A 12285-nucleotide genomic window follows, 5' to 3' on the forward strand; every position below is an offset into this window, starting at 1 on the left:
TACCTGACTCGTACTCCATAGCTTCATCTGAGGATGGGTTGAAATGATTTCTGTCTTTGCAAACTGACTGGTTCAAGAAAGCTTTAACCAAAGAACAAGGAAGTCTCTGCCAGCCACCTTTCTTCTAAGAACACTGAGACCCTTCTCTGTGGTGTGGCCATCCATGCAGACATGCATGCAAAGAGAAGTTGCTTATCTCAAAGAGGTTCCAGCTGCTTGTGTGCTGTCCATGTACAGGCTAACCATACACCCTTCTCCCTTGCTGTGTGTGCCTGACAGAATGTTAGAGCTCTGTGCTTGCTGACAAGGAAAAGGGAGAGAGATGAACACATGCCCACAGTACTGAGAGGCCCCAAAAGCTCCATTGCATGATCTTGGACAGCTCTGATGGTTGGATCTTTGTAGAGCCAGTGTGCATGCACACAACACATTGCCCAGAGCTGTGCCTGCTGGTAAGTAACTTTCTTTGCCCCAAATTTTTATTCTTAGATTTTCCTCATAAGTCCAGTTGATTTAAAGGCCAGGTGCAGCTGTTCTATGCTGCCTGGCAAATAATCTCTCTTGTCTTCATCATGATTTAGATTGAAACTGGAAATTAGAAAGAAAATCTTCACACTGAGGGTGATGAGACACTGGAACAGGTTGCCCAGGGAGGCTGTGGATGCCTCCTCCTTGGAGGTGTTCAAGGCCAGGCTGGATGAGGTTTTGAGCAACCTGGGCTGGTGGGAGGTGTTCCTGCCCATGGCAGGGTGGTTGGAACTGGATGAGCTTTGAGGTCCCTTCCAACCCAAGCCATTCTGTGGAGCTATGGTCTGGAAGCTGGCTCTCACACTGCAGGTTTGCTTTCCTCATCCAAATTTTTTTATCAATAATTTTAAAGTTGTTTTCATTCGTCATCCTTAGACTGTAAATTCGTGCTCTGGATAAGGAATTGGGGCAGAACTGGGTTTTCTCAGGAGTGGGAGCTTTAAACCAGGTAAATGATATTGGGTTAATGCATTCAGGGTTGTCCTTTTCTCTGGCTGTTAACAATTGCAGTCATCTGAGAGTAAAGCAACAGCTCCTGGAAAGGCTACATAGCAAAGTTCTGGGTTTATGGTTTGGGGTTTTTAAGATAAACTGCTGCTTGGTTAAATGCAGCATATTCAGTTACCTTCAGCTCAGGCCTTTAGTGTTTCTTAACAGCTGTTTTTTCTGATGACTTGATCTCACTTTACCATCTGTATGATTTATAGTCTGTGAATAAATGTTCTTTGCTACTGAATGAAGGGCTGGCTGATGTTAACTGCCTTTTTTCATGCTGTGCAGTAGCACTGTTCCTCAGCTAATAGAAACGTGAGAATTGAGGCTCACTCCACCCTAGATGCTGAAATATCTCAGTATTTGCGTGAGCTCTTTCTTTCTCAGGCTGGGTTGAGAGCAGCTCTATGGAAAGAGCCTTGGGGGTGCTGGGTGCTGAGCAGCTCCCCAGGAGCCAGCAGTGCCCTCCTGCAGCCCTCAGGCAGCTGTGTGCTGGGCTGCAGCCAGAGCAGTGTGGGCAGAGGGCAGGAGAGGGGATTCTGCCCCTGGGATCTGCTCTGACCTCGCCTCCAATCCTGCCTCCAGCTCCCTCCACTTCTGGTGACCCAGCTCAAGAGAGACAAGGATCTGCTGGAGAGGGCGCAACGGAGGCTGCGAGGATGCTGGAGGGACTGGAACGTCTCTCTCGTGAAGAGACACTGAGCCCTGGGGCTGTTCAGTCTGGAGAGGAGAAGGCTGAGAGGGGATCTGATCAATGTCTGTATCTGAGGGGTGGGTGTCAGGATGAAGGTGCCAGGCTCTGTTTGCTGGTGCCCAGTGTTAACACAAGGAACGTGGGACAAGCTGGCACCCCAGGAGCAGCATGAGGTCAGCTCACTCCCTGCCCCTTCTCAGGGCCAGGCCCGGTCCGAGCCGGCCGCGTCCAGGCGGCGCCGGCAGCCACTCGCAGCTGCGGGCGGCCGGGCAGGCGGCAACCACCAGCTAAACGCCGGCCCCGGCGCCCTCCCGCGGGCGGAGAGCGTCCGCGGCGCTGCCCCGGGACAGGGGCTGGGTTGCGGCGAGGGGCGGGAGGCGGAGCGGCCCCGGGCGGAGCCGGAGCGGCGCCGCCCCAAGATGGCGGAGTACGTGCAGGTGCTGAGGCGAGCGCTGAAGCACCTCGGCGGGCACGGCGGCGTCCGCGGCGCCCTGCTGCAGCTGCTGAGGTAACGAGGTGCCAGCCGCACCCGCAGCGGCCGGCGGGACCGCTCCCCGCGCCCTTCTCGCCGCCCCGCGGGGTCACCTTGAGTGGGTCATGGCCGGACGGGTGGGCCGCGGCCGCCGTGCTCCGCGCGAAGCTGGGGCTGGTGTGGGTAGGGGGACGAGGCGGGGGAGCCGCCGCTCACCGCAGCCCGGGGCGGCTCTCGGGCCGTGCCTCCGCCGGGGGCGGCTCTGGGGCCGTGCCTCTGCCGGGGCCGTGCCTCTGCCCGGGCCGTGCCTCACGCCGAACGGGGAGCGGTGCCGGGCCAGGCCTCAAGAGGAGGCCGCTCCGCACAGCCCCCCGTGGGGTCCATCGCGGGCCGGGCCGGGCCGGGCCGGCTCACCGCCCTGAGCCCCAGTCAGCAGCGGGTGCTGGGGCGGTCACAGCGTTCCCCAGGCAGGCTCCGGCTGTTGTTTTCCTTTAGTCCCCTGAGGTCCCTCGGTGCTGAGCTGTCAGTATCGCTCGGGCAGGTTTTCCCAGCGTCCAGCCTCAGTCCTTCCGAGGTGCTGCAGCCCCACCTCCTCACCTGCGGATCGCCGTCGTGCTGGCCCCACCGGCTGTCTGCTCTCCATCACCTCAGCTTGGTAGCAGCTTCCGTGAACTGTCTGGTGTGCAGATCTGAAAGCTGTGCTTCTGCTGGAATCCATTCTGTAATCCTTTGACACTTCAAACCCTGCATCTGCCTCTTTGGCAGCAGGTTGTCACCACTGACCTGTGCTCAGCTTTGGCTGCTCTCTGGCCCCAGAGGCATTTTCTGCAGCCACTCTTTATGGGCACTGCTGTGGACTTTGTTCCCCAAGCACAGAACCTCGTCCACATTAAATTTTCTCCTTTTTTTCCCCCACCACACCTCTCCTGTGCCTTGTGAGGAGTGTTTTGAATTGTGATGCAGCCTGACCGAAGCTCCTCCCAACCAGGAGGAGCTGCAGATTTGCCGATGTGCTCTGTTTTGTTCAGGTCCTTGATGACATAAAACCTTTGAGAGTAAACTTTCCATGTGTAATTCTACTTGGCATGAATGTCAGCAGAAAGGAAAGGTGCAGATTTGGGGGGAAAAGAGCACTTCAGTCATCGTAAGGTTCTATTATTAGAATGAAAATCATAGGTTCAGTTGAATTGTTGATACACACAGTAGTGTTAAAATATGGTCTGTATTTAAAGTGTTGTGCACCTTATCTGGGTCAGTGTCAGCCTCCAGGGGTGGCAGGGTCAATGTTTGCATCTTTCACACTTTTAGAGAAGCTAGAAATGGACAATTTAAAGAGTTTAGCCTGCACTCCTTTGGCAACTAGCTACAGTGACTTAAAATGTTGCTGTTCCTCTCCTGGAGGTTAGTGCCCACACTGAGGTGTGAGGTCACTGAAGCTGCTTCAGTGCTGACCACTGTCCATGGCAACTCAAAGTGGTAGCAATGGCTGAGAATAGTTGAGAAGAATGGTGACATCTGCAAAGTGCCTTAACCTGCCTCTGGGACTCTGTTCCATAGTATTTAAGGTTTTGTGGGTGTTAAATTGTGCTGTACAGCAGAGATGCTTTATCTTCCACTACAAAGAGCTGCTAAATAAACAGTGGCTCCCCAAAGCCTTTTTCTGTGACTGTTACTCTCCCATCAGTGGGAGCCATGCTGACAGAAGCTGCAGGAATTGCTGATTATGATTTGCAATCCTTAGGCTTGGATAGGTTTTTTGAATAGCTTCACATATGTGTCTTTAGGAGTTTTTGTTACAGGTTTTTAACAACCCCTAAGAAACAGCTTGCCCAGAGAGGTTGTGGATGTTCCTTCCCTGGAGGTGTTCAAGGCCAGGCTGGATGAGGCCTTGAGCAGCCTGGGCTGGTGGGAGGTGTCCCTGCCCATGGCAGGTCTCTTCCAACCCAACCCATTCTATGAATCTGTGAAGCCTCTATCACAGCTTCCTTGTAAGAGAAGTGTTGTTTTGGGAATTCACAGGGTGAATGATTTGAAGACTGGCACGCTGGTAGGAACTGACAAGTATGGGAACAAGTACTACGAAGACAAAAGAAACTTCTTTGGTATGTGTGCTAATGTGAACACCTCCTGACTGTCCAGCTTGGGAGTTTCTGCTAGCCAAATGAACTTCTTGCCTGCCTGGCTCAGGGAGGTGTTTTAACGTCTTCTGAGACCTCACCTGCAGTGCTGTGTCCAGCTCTGGGGCCCCCAACACAACAGAGACATGGACCTGATGGACTGGGACCAGAGGAGGCCACCAAGATGATCAGAGGGCTGGAGAACCTCTGCTGTGGGGACAGGCTGACAGAGTTGGGGCTGTTCAGCCTGGAGAAGAGAAAGCTCCAGGGAGACCTTAGAGCTGCATTTCAGTATCTGAAGGGGACCTCCAGGCAGGCTGGGGTGGGACTGCTCAGGAGGGGCTGTGAGTTTAGGATGAGAGGCAATGGTTTGAAACTGGAGCAGGGCAGAGTTAGGCTGGACATCAGGAGGAGTTCTGCACTGTGAGGGTGGTGATTATTTTATCAGCTCCTGTTTCCTGTTACCCAGGAGCTGATGTTTGTGTCCCTGTGAAAGCATTCGTTTCAGCTACCAAAAATACAATGGGAATAGAAAATCATGGAAAAAGCCCAAACTGTCCTGACTTGGAAATAAAAGCCCACAATGGTGGATCCTTGTAGGCAAAACACTCTTGCTGGTGGCTTGATGAATCCTCTCCTGTGGCTCTAGCTGATGCAGTCTTTCTGTATTGAAGGTCGGCACAGGTGGGTCATCTACACCGAGGAAATGAATGGCAAAGACACCTTCTGGGAGGTTGATGGAAGTATGGTGCCCCCTGAATGGTGAGTCCTTCAGCCTGATGATGTGGGCAGATTCCCTTTGCGTCATTGCCTCTACATTGCCTTGTATTACAAAGCAGGAGATCAAAACCCCCAGCCAGCCAGCTGACCCAAAACACCAACCAGCCAACCAACCCCCCAACCAACCAACCCCCCAGCCAACCAACCCCCCAACCAACCAGCACCCTAACCAACACATCAACCAACCAACCAAAACCCCAGGCAGCCAATCCACAGCCATCAACAGGGTGGTAGTTTCAGCTGTTGTTCTGTGATAGAGGACAAGATGCTGAGGAGCAGAGGGCCAGGGTGCTCTGCTACTTGACTCTAGCGTGCATTTCACTGCTAGTTGTGTGCAACCTTGAGTTCCAGAAGGTCTCCAGCCACACAGCTGTTAATGTTCTTTTTGTCATTGTAAAGAACTCAGGAAAAACACAGGAAATGAAGCAGCAGTGTTTGAGAGCAAAAGCAATGCCATAATCAGTTGTTTAACTGCTCTGATGCTGCTTGGGGTGTGAAAAGATCCTTTAAAGGGTGGAAATCCACTTGGATTTCTTTCTGCACACACAATACATGTGAGGCACAATTTTAGAGGCACTGGCACAGGTTGCCCAGGGAGCTGTGGATGTTCCCTCCCTGGAGGTGTTCAAGGCCAGGCTGGATGAGGCTTTGAGCAAGCTGGGCTGGTGGGAGGTGTCCCTGCCCATGGCAGGGGGTTGGAACTGGACAATCTCTGAGGTCCTTTCCAACCCAACCCATTCTACGAATTTCTGAGTCTCTGAACCTGAAATGCTGTTCATCCAGGCAGCAGTGGAAGGTGATGTGAAGAGGTGCTTTGGTAGGCTGAGCATTGGTGGACATGGCTTTTTTCATTATTTCTGTGATGAATGTTGGGTGCCATGGCTGAGATGGATTACCTCAGCTCCTGAATTGTCTCTCCCCTGAGAGCATTTGAGAAATATGTAGGCAGACTGTCTAGGTGCTCAATTTTGTTTCAAATTCTTCCAGGCTTAAAATGATCTTTAATGGAGTCAGTACTTTTTTCTGTCTTTTCTCAAGCAGTTCCCTGAGGTCCTTCTTGAGCTGAGGGGCCCACAGCTGGACACAGTATTCCAGATGTGGCCTCAGCAGGGCAGAGCAGAGTGGGTGGAGAACCTCTCTGGACCTCCTCACCACAGCCCTTCTAATCTACCTGAGGATGCCATTTATCTGTTGTGTTTGTGTCATTTAAATCAGTGCCCTGTAGCCTCATTTAGAGTCACAGTGAGTTAAAATGAAAATAAATGCTGAATGTTTCCTGAGCAGCGATCCCTTGGGGTCAGGCAAGGGCTTGTTTCCAGCCCCTGCAGTGTTCCTACCAAGAGTGTCTCTTTCTCTTCGAAGGCACCGCTGGCTTCACTCCATGACAGACGACCCTCCCACCACTCACCCACCAGTTGCTCGTAAGTTCATCTGGGAGAACCACAAATTCAACCTGAGTGGCACTCCTGGGCAGTATGTTCCTTACTCCACCACCCGCAAGAAGATACAGGAGTGGGTCCCACCCATGGCAGCCAGCAAGTGACAGCAGCAACAGGGACTGGCCTCAGCCTGGCAGGCACTGCATGTCCTGTTTGCACTGCTTGGGAGCCAAATAAAAGCCTCTAACAGCTCTCCTTTGGTGTATTGACTTGGGGGAAAGGGGTAGAGGGCAGAGTCCATGGCAAGGCTTCATCTCCTGGAGATCCTGGGCTCTTGCTCTTGCTCGTGCTGGCAGAGGCTCCTGTCCTCACAGCAGCAGTTCTCAAACTCTTATCAGCACCATAAGCATCCTGTGACAGCCACTTCTCACGTTTGTACCATTCAGTGCAAATGTACATTTGAAACTCAAGGCCTGGGGCTGGCAGGAATCTGCTCCAGCCCCTCCTCACCCTCCTCCCTCTCTCACCCTGGTGCTTGCATGGCTGCTGCATGCTTTGTTCCACCTCCTCCTGCTCTCACCTTGGTGCTTGCATGGCTGCTGCATGCTTTGTTCCCTCTCCTCCTGCTCTCACCCTGGTGCTTGCATGGCTGCTGCATGCTTTGTTCCCTCTCCTCCTGCTCTCACCCTGGTGCTTGCATGGCTGCTGCATGCTTTGTTCCCTCTCCTCCTGCTCTCACCCTGGTGCTTGCATGGCTGCTGCATGCTTTGTTCCTCCTGCTCTCACCCTGGTGCTTGCATGGCTGCTGCATGCTTTGTTCCACCTCCTCCTGCTCTTACCCTGGTGCTTGCATGGCTGCTGCATGCTTTGTTCCACCTCCTCCTGCTCTCACTCTGGTGCTTGCATGGCTGCTGCATGCTTTGTTCCACCTCCTCCTCTGCCTGTGTGGTGTTTCAGTCCTGTCTTAAATTCTTTTCCCCACCACCTTGGCTGCAGGCTGCTGCACTCAGTACACTGGTACTGGTAACTGTTAAAGACAACCAGGAGGGGTTTCACTATGTCCTGTGCTTGCAGTTGCCTGGCTAGAAGGAAAAAATTCCCCCCTAATAGCCACCCCAGTGGCTGCACCGCTGGCTCTGTGCTGGCTAATTTCCCTTCTCATCCCCACCTGAGAGGGTCATTTAACTCCCAGCTGCTTCCTTATTGAATCAATTTCCACATTAATTCATTTATTAAAGGGGGTTATTTTGGGCTCTAAACTAGTTCCAGCCTTTCAACTGCTAAGAAGCAGCACTTGCTGAGCTCTCCTAACCTCCTTTACAAAGGATAATGTTTCATTTGCTTCGAGTCAACAAAAGCACCCAGCAAGCTTCAGAGCAGTTTGAGCCATACTGAGCAGTGTACATGGAAAGGGCTCCTCCAACCTTTCCATCTCCAGAGATGATTTGATTTGACCTTAACAACCAAGCATGCCCCAGTGCTGCTGAGCAGCTTCATTAACACTCATCTGTACATGCCCCATGGGCACAAGGGTAGCTAGAGCAATTAACCCATTTAGTTCTGGCCTCTGCTGCCTCTTGATGCCTTTTCTGCCTGCTTCATTCTTCCTCCTTCATTGTCCCATGGATTTTTTGGGTTGCAGTCACTCTCCCTACACCTCCTGTGCTGAGGAAAGAGGCCTCAGAGCAGGTTTGTCCTTTTGTTGCCACCTGGAAGAGAAACACTGAGGGAGCAAACAGGTTTGAATGGATTTATGTGCAGCAAGGCTCTGCAAAAGGCTTAGGACTCAGCAGCTCGATTTGGAGGATATCATCAGCCCCATTTGTAGAGAGGACAGAAAGGCACCCAGAAAGGCAGCCAGAAAGGCAGCTTTGATCAGCAGGAACCACAGATAACAGAGTGGCCTCCATCGAGGGCATCCACAGCAGCAGACTGTCACCGGGCCTCCAGATCTTGACCTGAAGACCTGAGAATGGCCCTGGCTATGCCATCCTGGAGCAGAGAGTCTGTGCTGTGGGAGGGCACAAACAACACTTGGTGCCCCAGCACTTGGTCCTGGTGTGGTGGTGGAAGCAGACCATGAATTAGCTCTGCTTGGCAAAATGATTCTTCACCAGAGGAGATGGAGGGGAGAGGCAGCACCAGCACCACACTGAAGACCTTGCAGCAGTAGAGTTAACGTTTCATAACCATTTCTAGCTACAGCAAGAGGAGGAATCTTTGACAGGCAAGGACCTTCTGGACCGTTTAAGAAAGCTGGAGGGGAGGGGAGGAAGCTTTGTTGTTTCCTGCCCAGTCTGTGCTGTGCTGCTGGCTCCTGCCTCTGTGCCCACCCAGTCCCCCAGGGCACACACTCAGACACTCAACCACCTCACATTTCAGTCATGCAAGCTCAGGCTTCAGTTCTGGGGATGTCTCTTGCTAAGGTTAGTGGTGGGAAGCAGGCTTGAGTGGGAACTAGAGGGAGGATTGTTTTGAACGCAGCTGGAAGTGATCAGCCCAGGGGGCTGGGAGGTGCTTTCCACAGCTGTGATGCATTCAGGGTGAAGCCATTGAGTTACTATGGGGCTAACTCTGCTGGCAGCCAAGGGGGAGAGAGGGAACAGATCCTTGCTTTAAGAGGTGAGAACGACTGCAAGTCTAAAGGCTGTCCCTTCAAGCTGTGTGCACCAGGGGTGTCCACAAGCAGGTACTTGGAGGAGGGGGGTGGGAAAGTGGCAGCCTTTAAATGGCACTCCAGGGTCCTCACACAAATCCCACAGTGGCAGTGTGGCAGAGGCAGGCCTGTCTCAGTGGAAAGCATCGGAGCAGGGCATGCCAGCAGGGATGTGGCCTGCAGGAATTTCCTCCCAGAGGCCTGCTGAGCTTTGAGCACCTCTCTGCTGTTGCCAAGCAGAGCAGGAGCCCCCACAGCAAGGCTAATGCTGGCCCTTGCTTCCAGCCACCTTCAGCATGGAGCACAGCAAGAGGAGCCCTGTGGGCCACCCCAGCTGGCAGCAAGAGCACAACCAGGCTGGGACCACACTCAGCCTGCAGAGGATCTGGGAGCCCCTGGAGATTGCCCTTTGCTGAGGAGGTGAAACCATCTGGCCTGGCCATTTCCTTGTGTGTTTTTGTCACTGGAACCCACACCATGTCATTTCCCCTGCCTGCTGGGTGGGGGGAGGCTGTGGATGTTGTCTGCCTGGACTTCAGTGAAGTTAAAAGCTGCAGAGTTCCTTGCTGGTTAATCAAAGCCAGGAATCACTTCAGTTAGATCAGTTTATCCTGCATGACAGAGCTGCTAGGGCAGAAGAGATTGATTCTGATGCTGCAGCCCAAACCCTGTGTTTGTGTGCAGAGCAGAGGAAAGGAGAGCTGCTGGCTGGTCTTCAAGTGGCTGTTTAGAGCCAGAGCAATGATTGCAGGATTACAAATGGCTTTCTAAAATCTAAATTGGTTTGGAATTTGTTCTCATTGAGAAGGATGTGCAGCAAAATGAAATTTTGGAAGCTTGTCTTTTTCTTAGTGTAGATTACCCACCCAAAACTGCATTGATGGCTGAGTGTAATTTAATTTCTGTCACAACAACAGGGGTTACAAAATTAATTTTAAATAGGCTGTGCCACTGTTAGCATCACTTAAGCAAACTGCAGCTCAAGAGGCTCCTGGTTTCCACTGAATTCTTTTGCTGGAATAGCTGTTTCTTTGTCTGTGGTGTGATTTCTCCCCTCCCATGGACCACTCTGCTCTTCCCTGAGCCATATCTTTTGGTATATTCATTTTAAGGCAAGGGTTTGTAGGATTGTTTCACATCCTTCAGAGCCCAGAGGAGTTTTAGCTGATGGGACAGAAAGGCATCCAAACACAGCCTGCCTGTAACAGCTGAAGTCTCATCTGGTGGAGCATTCAGCAGAGGACTATTAATAGTCTGGGGTTTGAGTGTCACCATCTGCAACAGTTCAGTGATGCAAACCCAAATCCAGCCATGTCTGTCCCTGTGCTGCTTCCGTCATGGCTTGCAGCAACTCAGTGCCCCAGGAGGCAAGAAAGCTCTCACATGCTTTAATCTGAGGCAGCTGTGTTGAAAAAGAAAACCACAGAATGGGTTGGGTTGGAAGGGACCCTAAAGCTCATCCAGATCCAACCCCCTGCCATGGGCAGGGACACTTCCCACCAGCCCAGGCTGCTCAAAACCTCATCCAGCCTGGCCTTGAACACCTCCAGGGAGGAGACATCCACAGCTTCCCTGGGCAACCTGTGCCAGTGTCTCACCCTCACTGTGCAGAATTTCTTTCTCATTCCCAGCCTCAATCTGCCCTCTTCCAGCATCAGATCATTGTCCCTGGTCCTATCACTCCCAGCCCTTGTCACAAGTCCCTCCCCAGCTTTCCTGCAGCCCCTTCAGGTACTGGAAGGCTGCTCTAAGGTCTCCCCAGAGAATTCTCTTGTCCATGCTGAACAGCCATTATAATAAAGAGCAAAAAATCCAAACATTCACCTCATTGAAAGAGTATGAGGAACATCTGCATCTTTCTTCTGGCCTCATCAAAACCTTTCTTCACTAACTCAGTACCAGCTGTGAGAGTTAGAGCCCATGGGAGAATCAGAGGGAGCTGGCATTGGCTCAGACCCAGAGCTGAGGTTAAAGCCACGGGCTGTAGGTCAGGGCATGATCTTGCACTGTCTGGAAGAGCTCAGGCTGAAGGTGTTCACACCTGTAACACTTATGTATTTAGCTGTCAGGTGCTTCCTGGCTTTCCTTTAACTCCTGCCACTTAATTTGCATTTCCCTCCTGTGGCATCTGGCTTCATTTTTATAAAGAAGGTTTTTCAAGTTGGGAGCCTCTGTCCTGCCCTGTTGGAAGCACCACCAGGTAATGATAATCTGAATCTTACCAGCTTCAACTTATTTCTAATGCAGGTCTTCAAATGATGCAGTTTCTGGTGGCTATTTTTTTTTCTGATTACATTTTTTTTCTTTTAAAAACATTCCTTACAAAAAGTCAACAATATCCTGGGCTGCATCAAAAGAACCATGGCCAGCAGGTCAAGGAAGGTGATTCTGCCCCTCTGTTCTGTTCTGCTCTGGTGAGACCCAACCTGGAGTGCTTTGTCCAGCTCTGGAGCCCTCACACAAGAAGGAGAGGGTCCAGAAAAGGTCACCAAGATGCTCAGAGGGCTGAAGCACCTCTGCTGTGGGGACAGGCTGAGAGAACTGGGGCTGTTCAGCCTGGAGAAGAGAAGGCTCCAGGGAGACCTTAGATCAGCCTTCCAGTACCTGAAGGGGCTCCAGGAGAGCTGGGGAGGGACTGTTTAGAAGGGCTTGGGAAGACAGGACAAGGGACAATGGTTTTAAACTAGAGCAGGGTAGGTTTAGATTGGACATTAGAAAGAAGTTCTTTATAATGAGGGTAGTGAGACACTGCCCAGAGCAGTTGTGGACACCTCATCCTTGGAAGTGCTTCAGACCAGGCTGGATGAGGCTGTGAGCAGCCTGGGCTGGTGGGAGGTGTCCCTGCCCGTGGCAGGGGATTGGAGCTAGAACCCAACCCATTCTATGACCATGCCAGGGCTAACCAGGAGCTGTGAGGGATTTTGTGGGACTGTCTTGTCCTCCTTTCAGTTGTTCCCTTTCTGTCCTTCCCCTGTGCCTCAGCTAAAATAAGAAACCCCAATTGCAACACCAAACCCTCTTAAAGAGGGTTAATGCAGCCCTAATGTAAGGGACCTGGGGACCTTCCTCCACACACATTTCATACAGGCAGTAGTAGTGCTTAGCACTCCATCTGCTTAAGCCTTTAATTGTCTCTTCGTAGCTAATTAGCTCTGCTACACATTCGG

At 52.0% G+C, this 12285-nt stretch overlaps 1 protein-coding gene across 1 annotated transcript; it reads left to right on the forward strand.

The window, feature by feature from the left end:
• Positions 1-2127: 2127 nt before the first annotated feature.
• NDUFA12 (NADH:ubiquinone oxidoreductase subunit A12) lies at positions 2128-6708 on the forward strand. The gene is made up of 4 exons (XM_054386821.1): positions 2128-2222; positions 4206-4288; positions 4978-5065; positions 6446-6708. Exons 1-4 carry the CDS (start codon positions 2134-2136, stop codon positions 6624-6626), a joined length of 441 nt encoding a protein of 146 aa, XP_054242796.1. The 5' UTR covers positions 2128-2133; the 3' UTR covers positions 6627-6708.
• The last annotated feature ends 5577 nt before the right edge of the window (positions 6709-12285 follow it).

This window comes from Indicator indicator, chromosome 14, assembly GCF_027791375.1.
Source record: "Indicator indicator isolate 239-I01 chromosome 14, UM_Iind_1.1, whole genome shotgun sequence".
Taxonomy (NCBI): Eukaryota; Metazoa; Chordata; class Aves; order Piciformes; family Indicatoridae; genus Indicator; species Indicator indicator.

Coding starts and splice junctions, on each gene's coding strand:
- NDUFA12 (XM_054386821.1), top strand. CDS start 2,134: ATGGCGGAGTACGTGCAGGTGCTGAGGCGAGCGCTGAAGCACCTCGGC. Junction 2,223..4,205: donor GCCCTGCTGCAGCTGCTGAG/GTAACGAGGTGC, acceptor GGGAATTCACAG/GGTGAATGATTTGAAGACTG. Junction 5,066..6,445: donor AGTATGGTGCCCCCTGAATG/GTGAGTCCTTCA, acceptor TTCTCTTCGAAG/GCACCGCTGGCTTCACTCCA.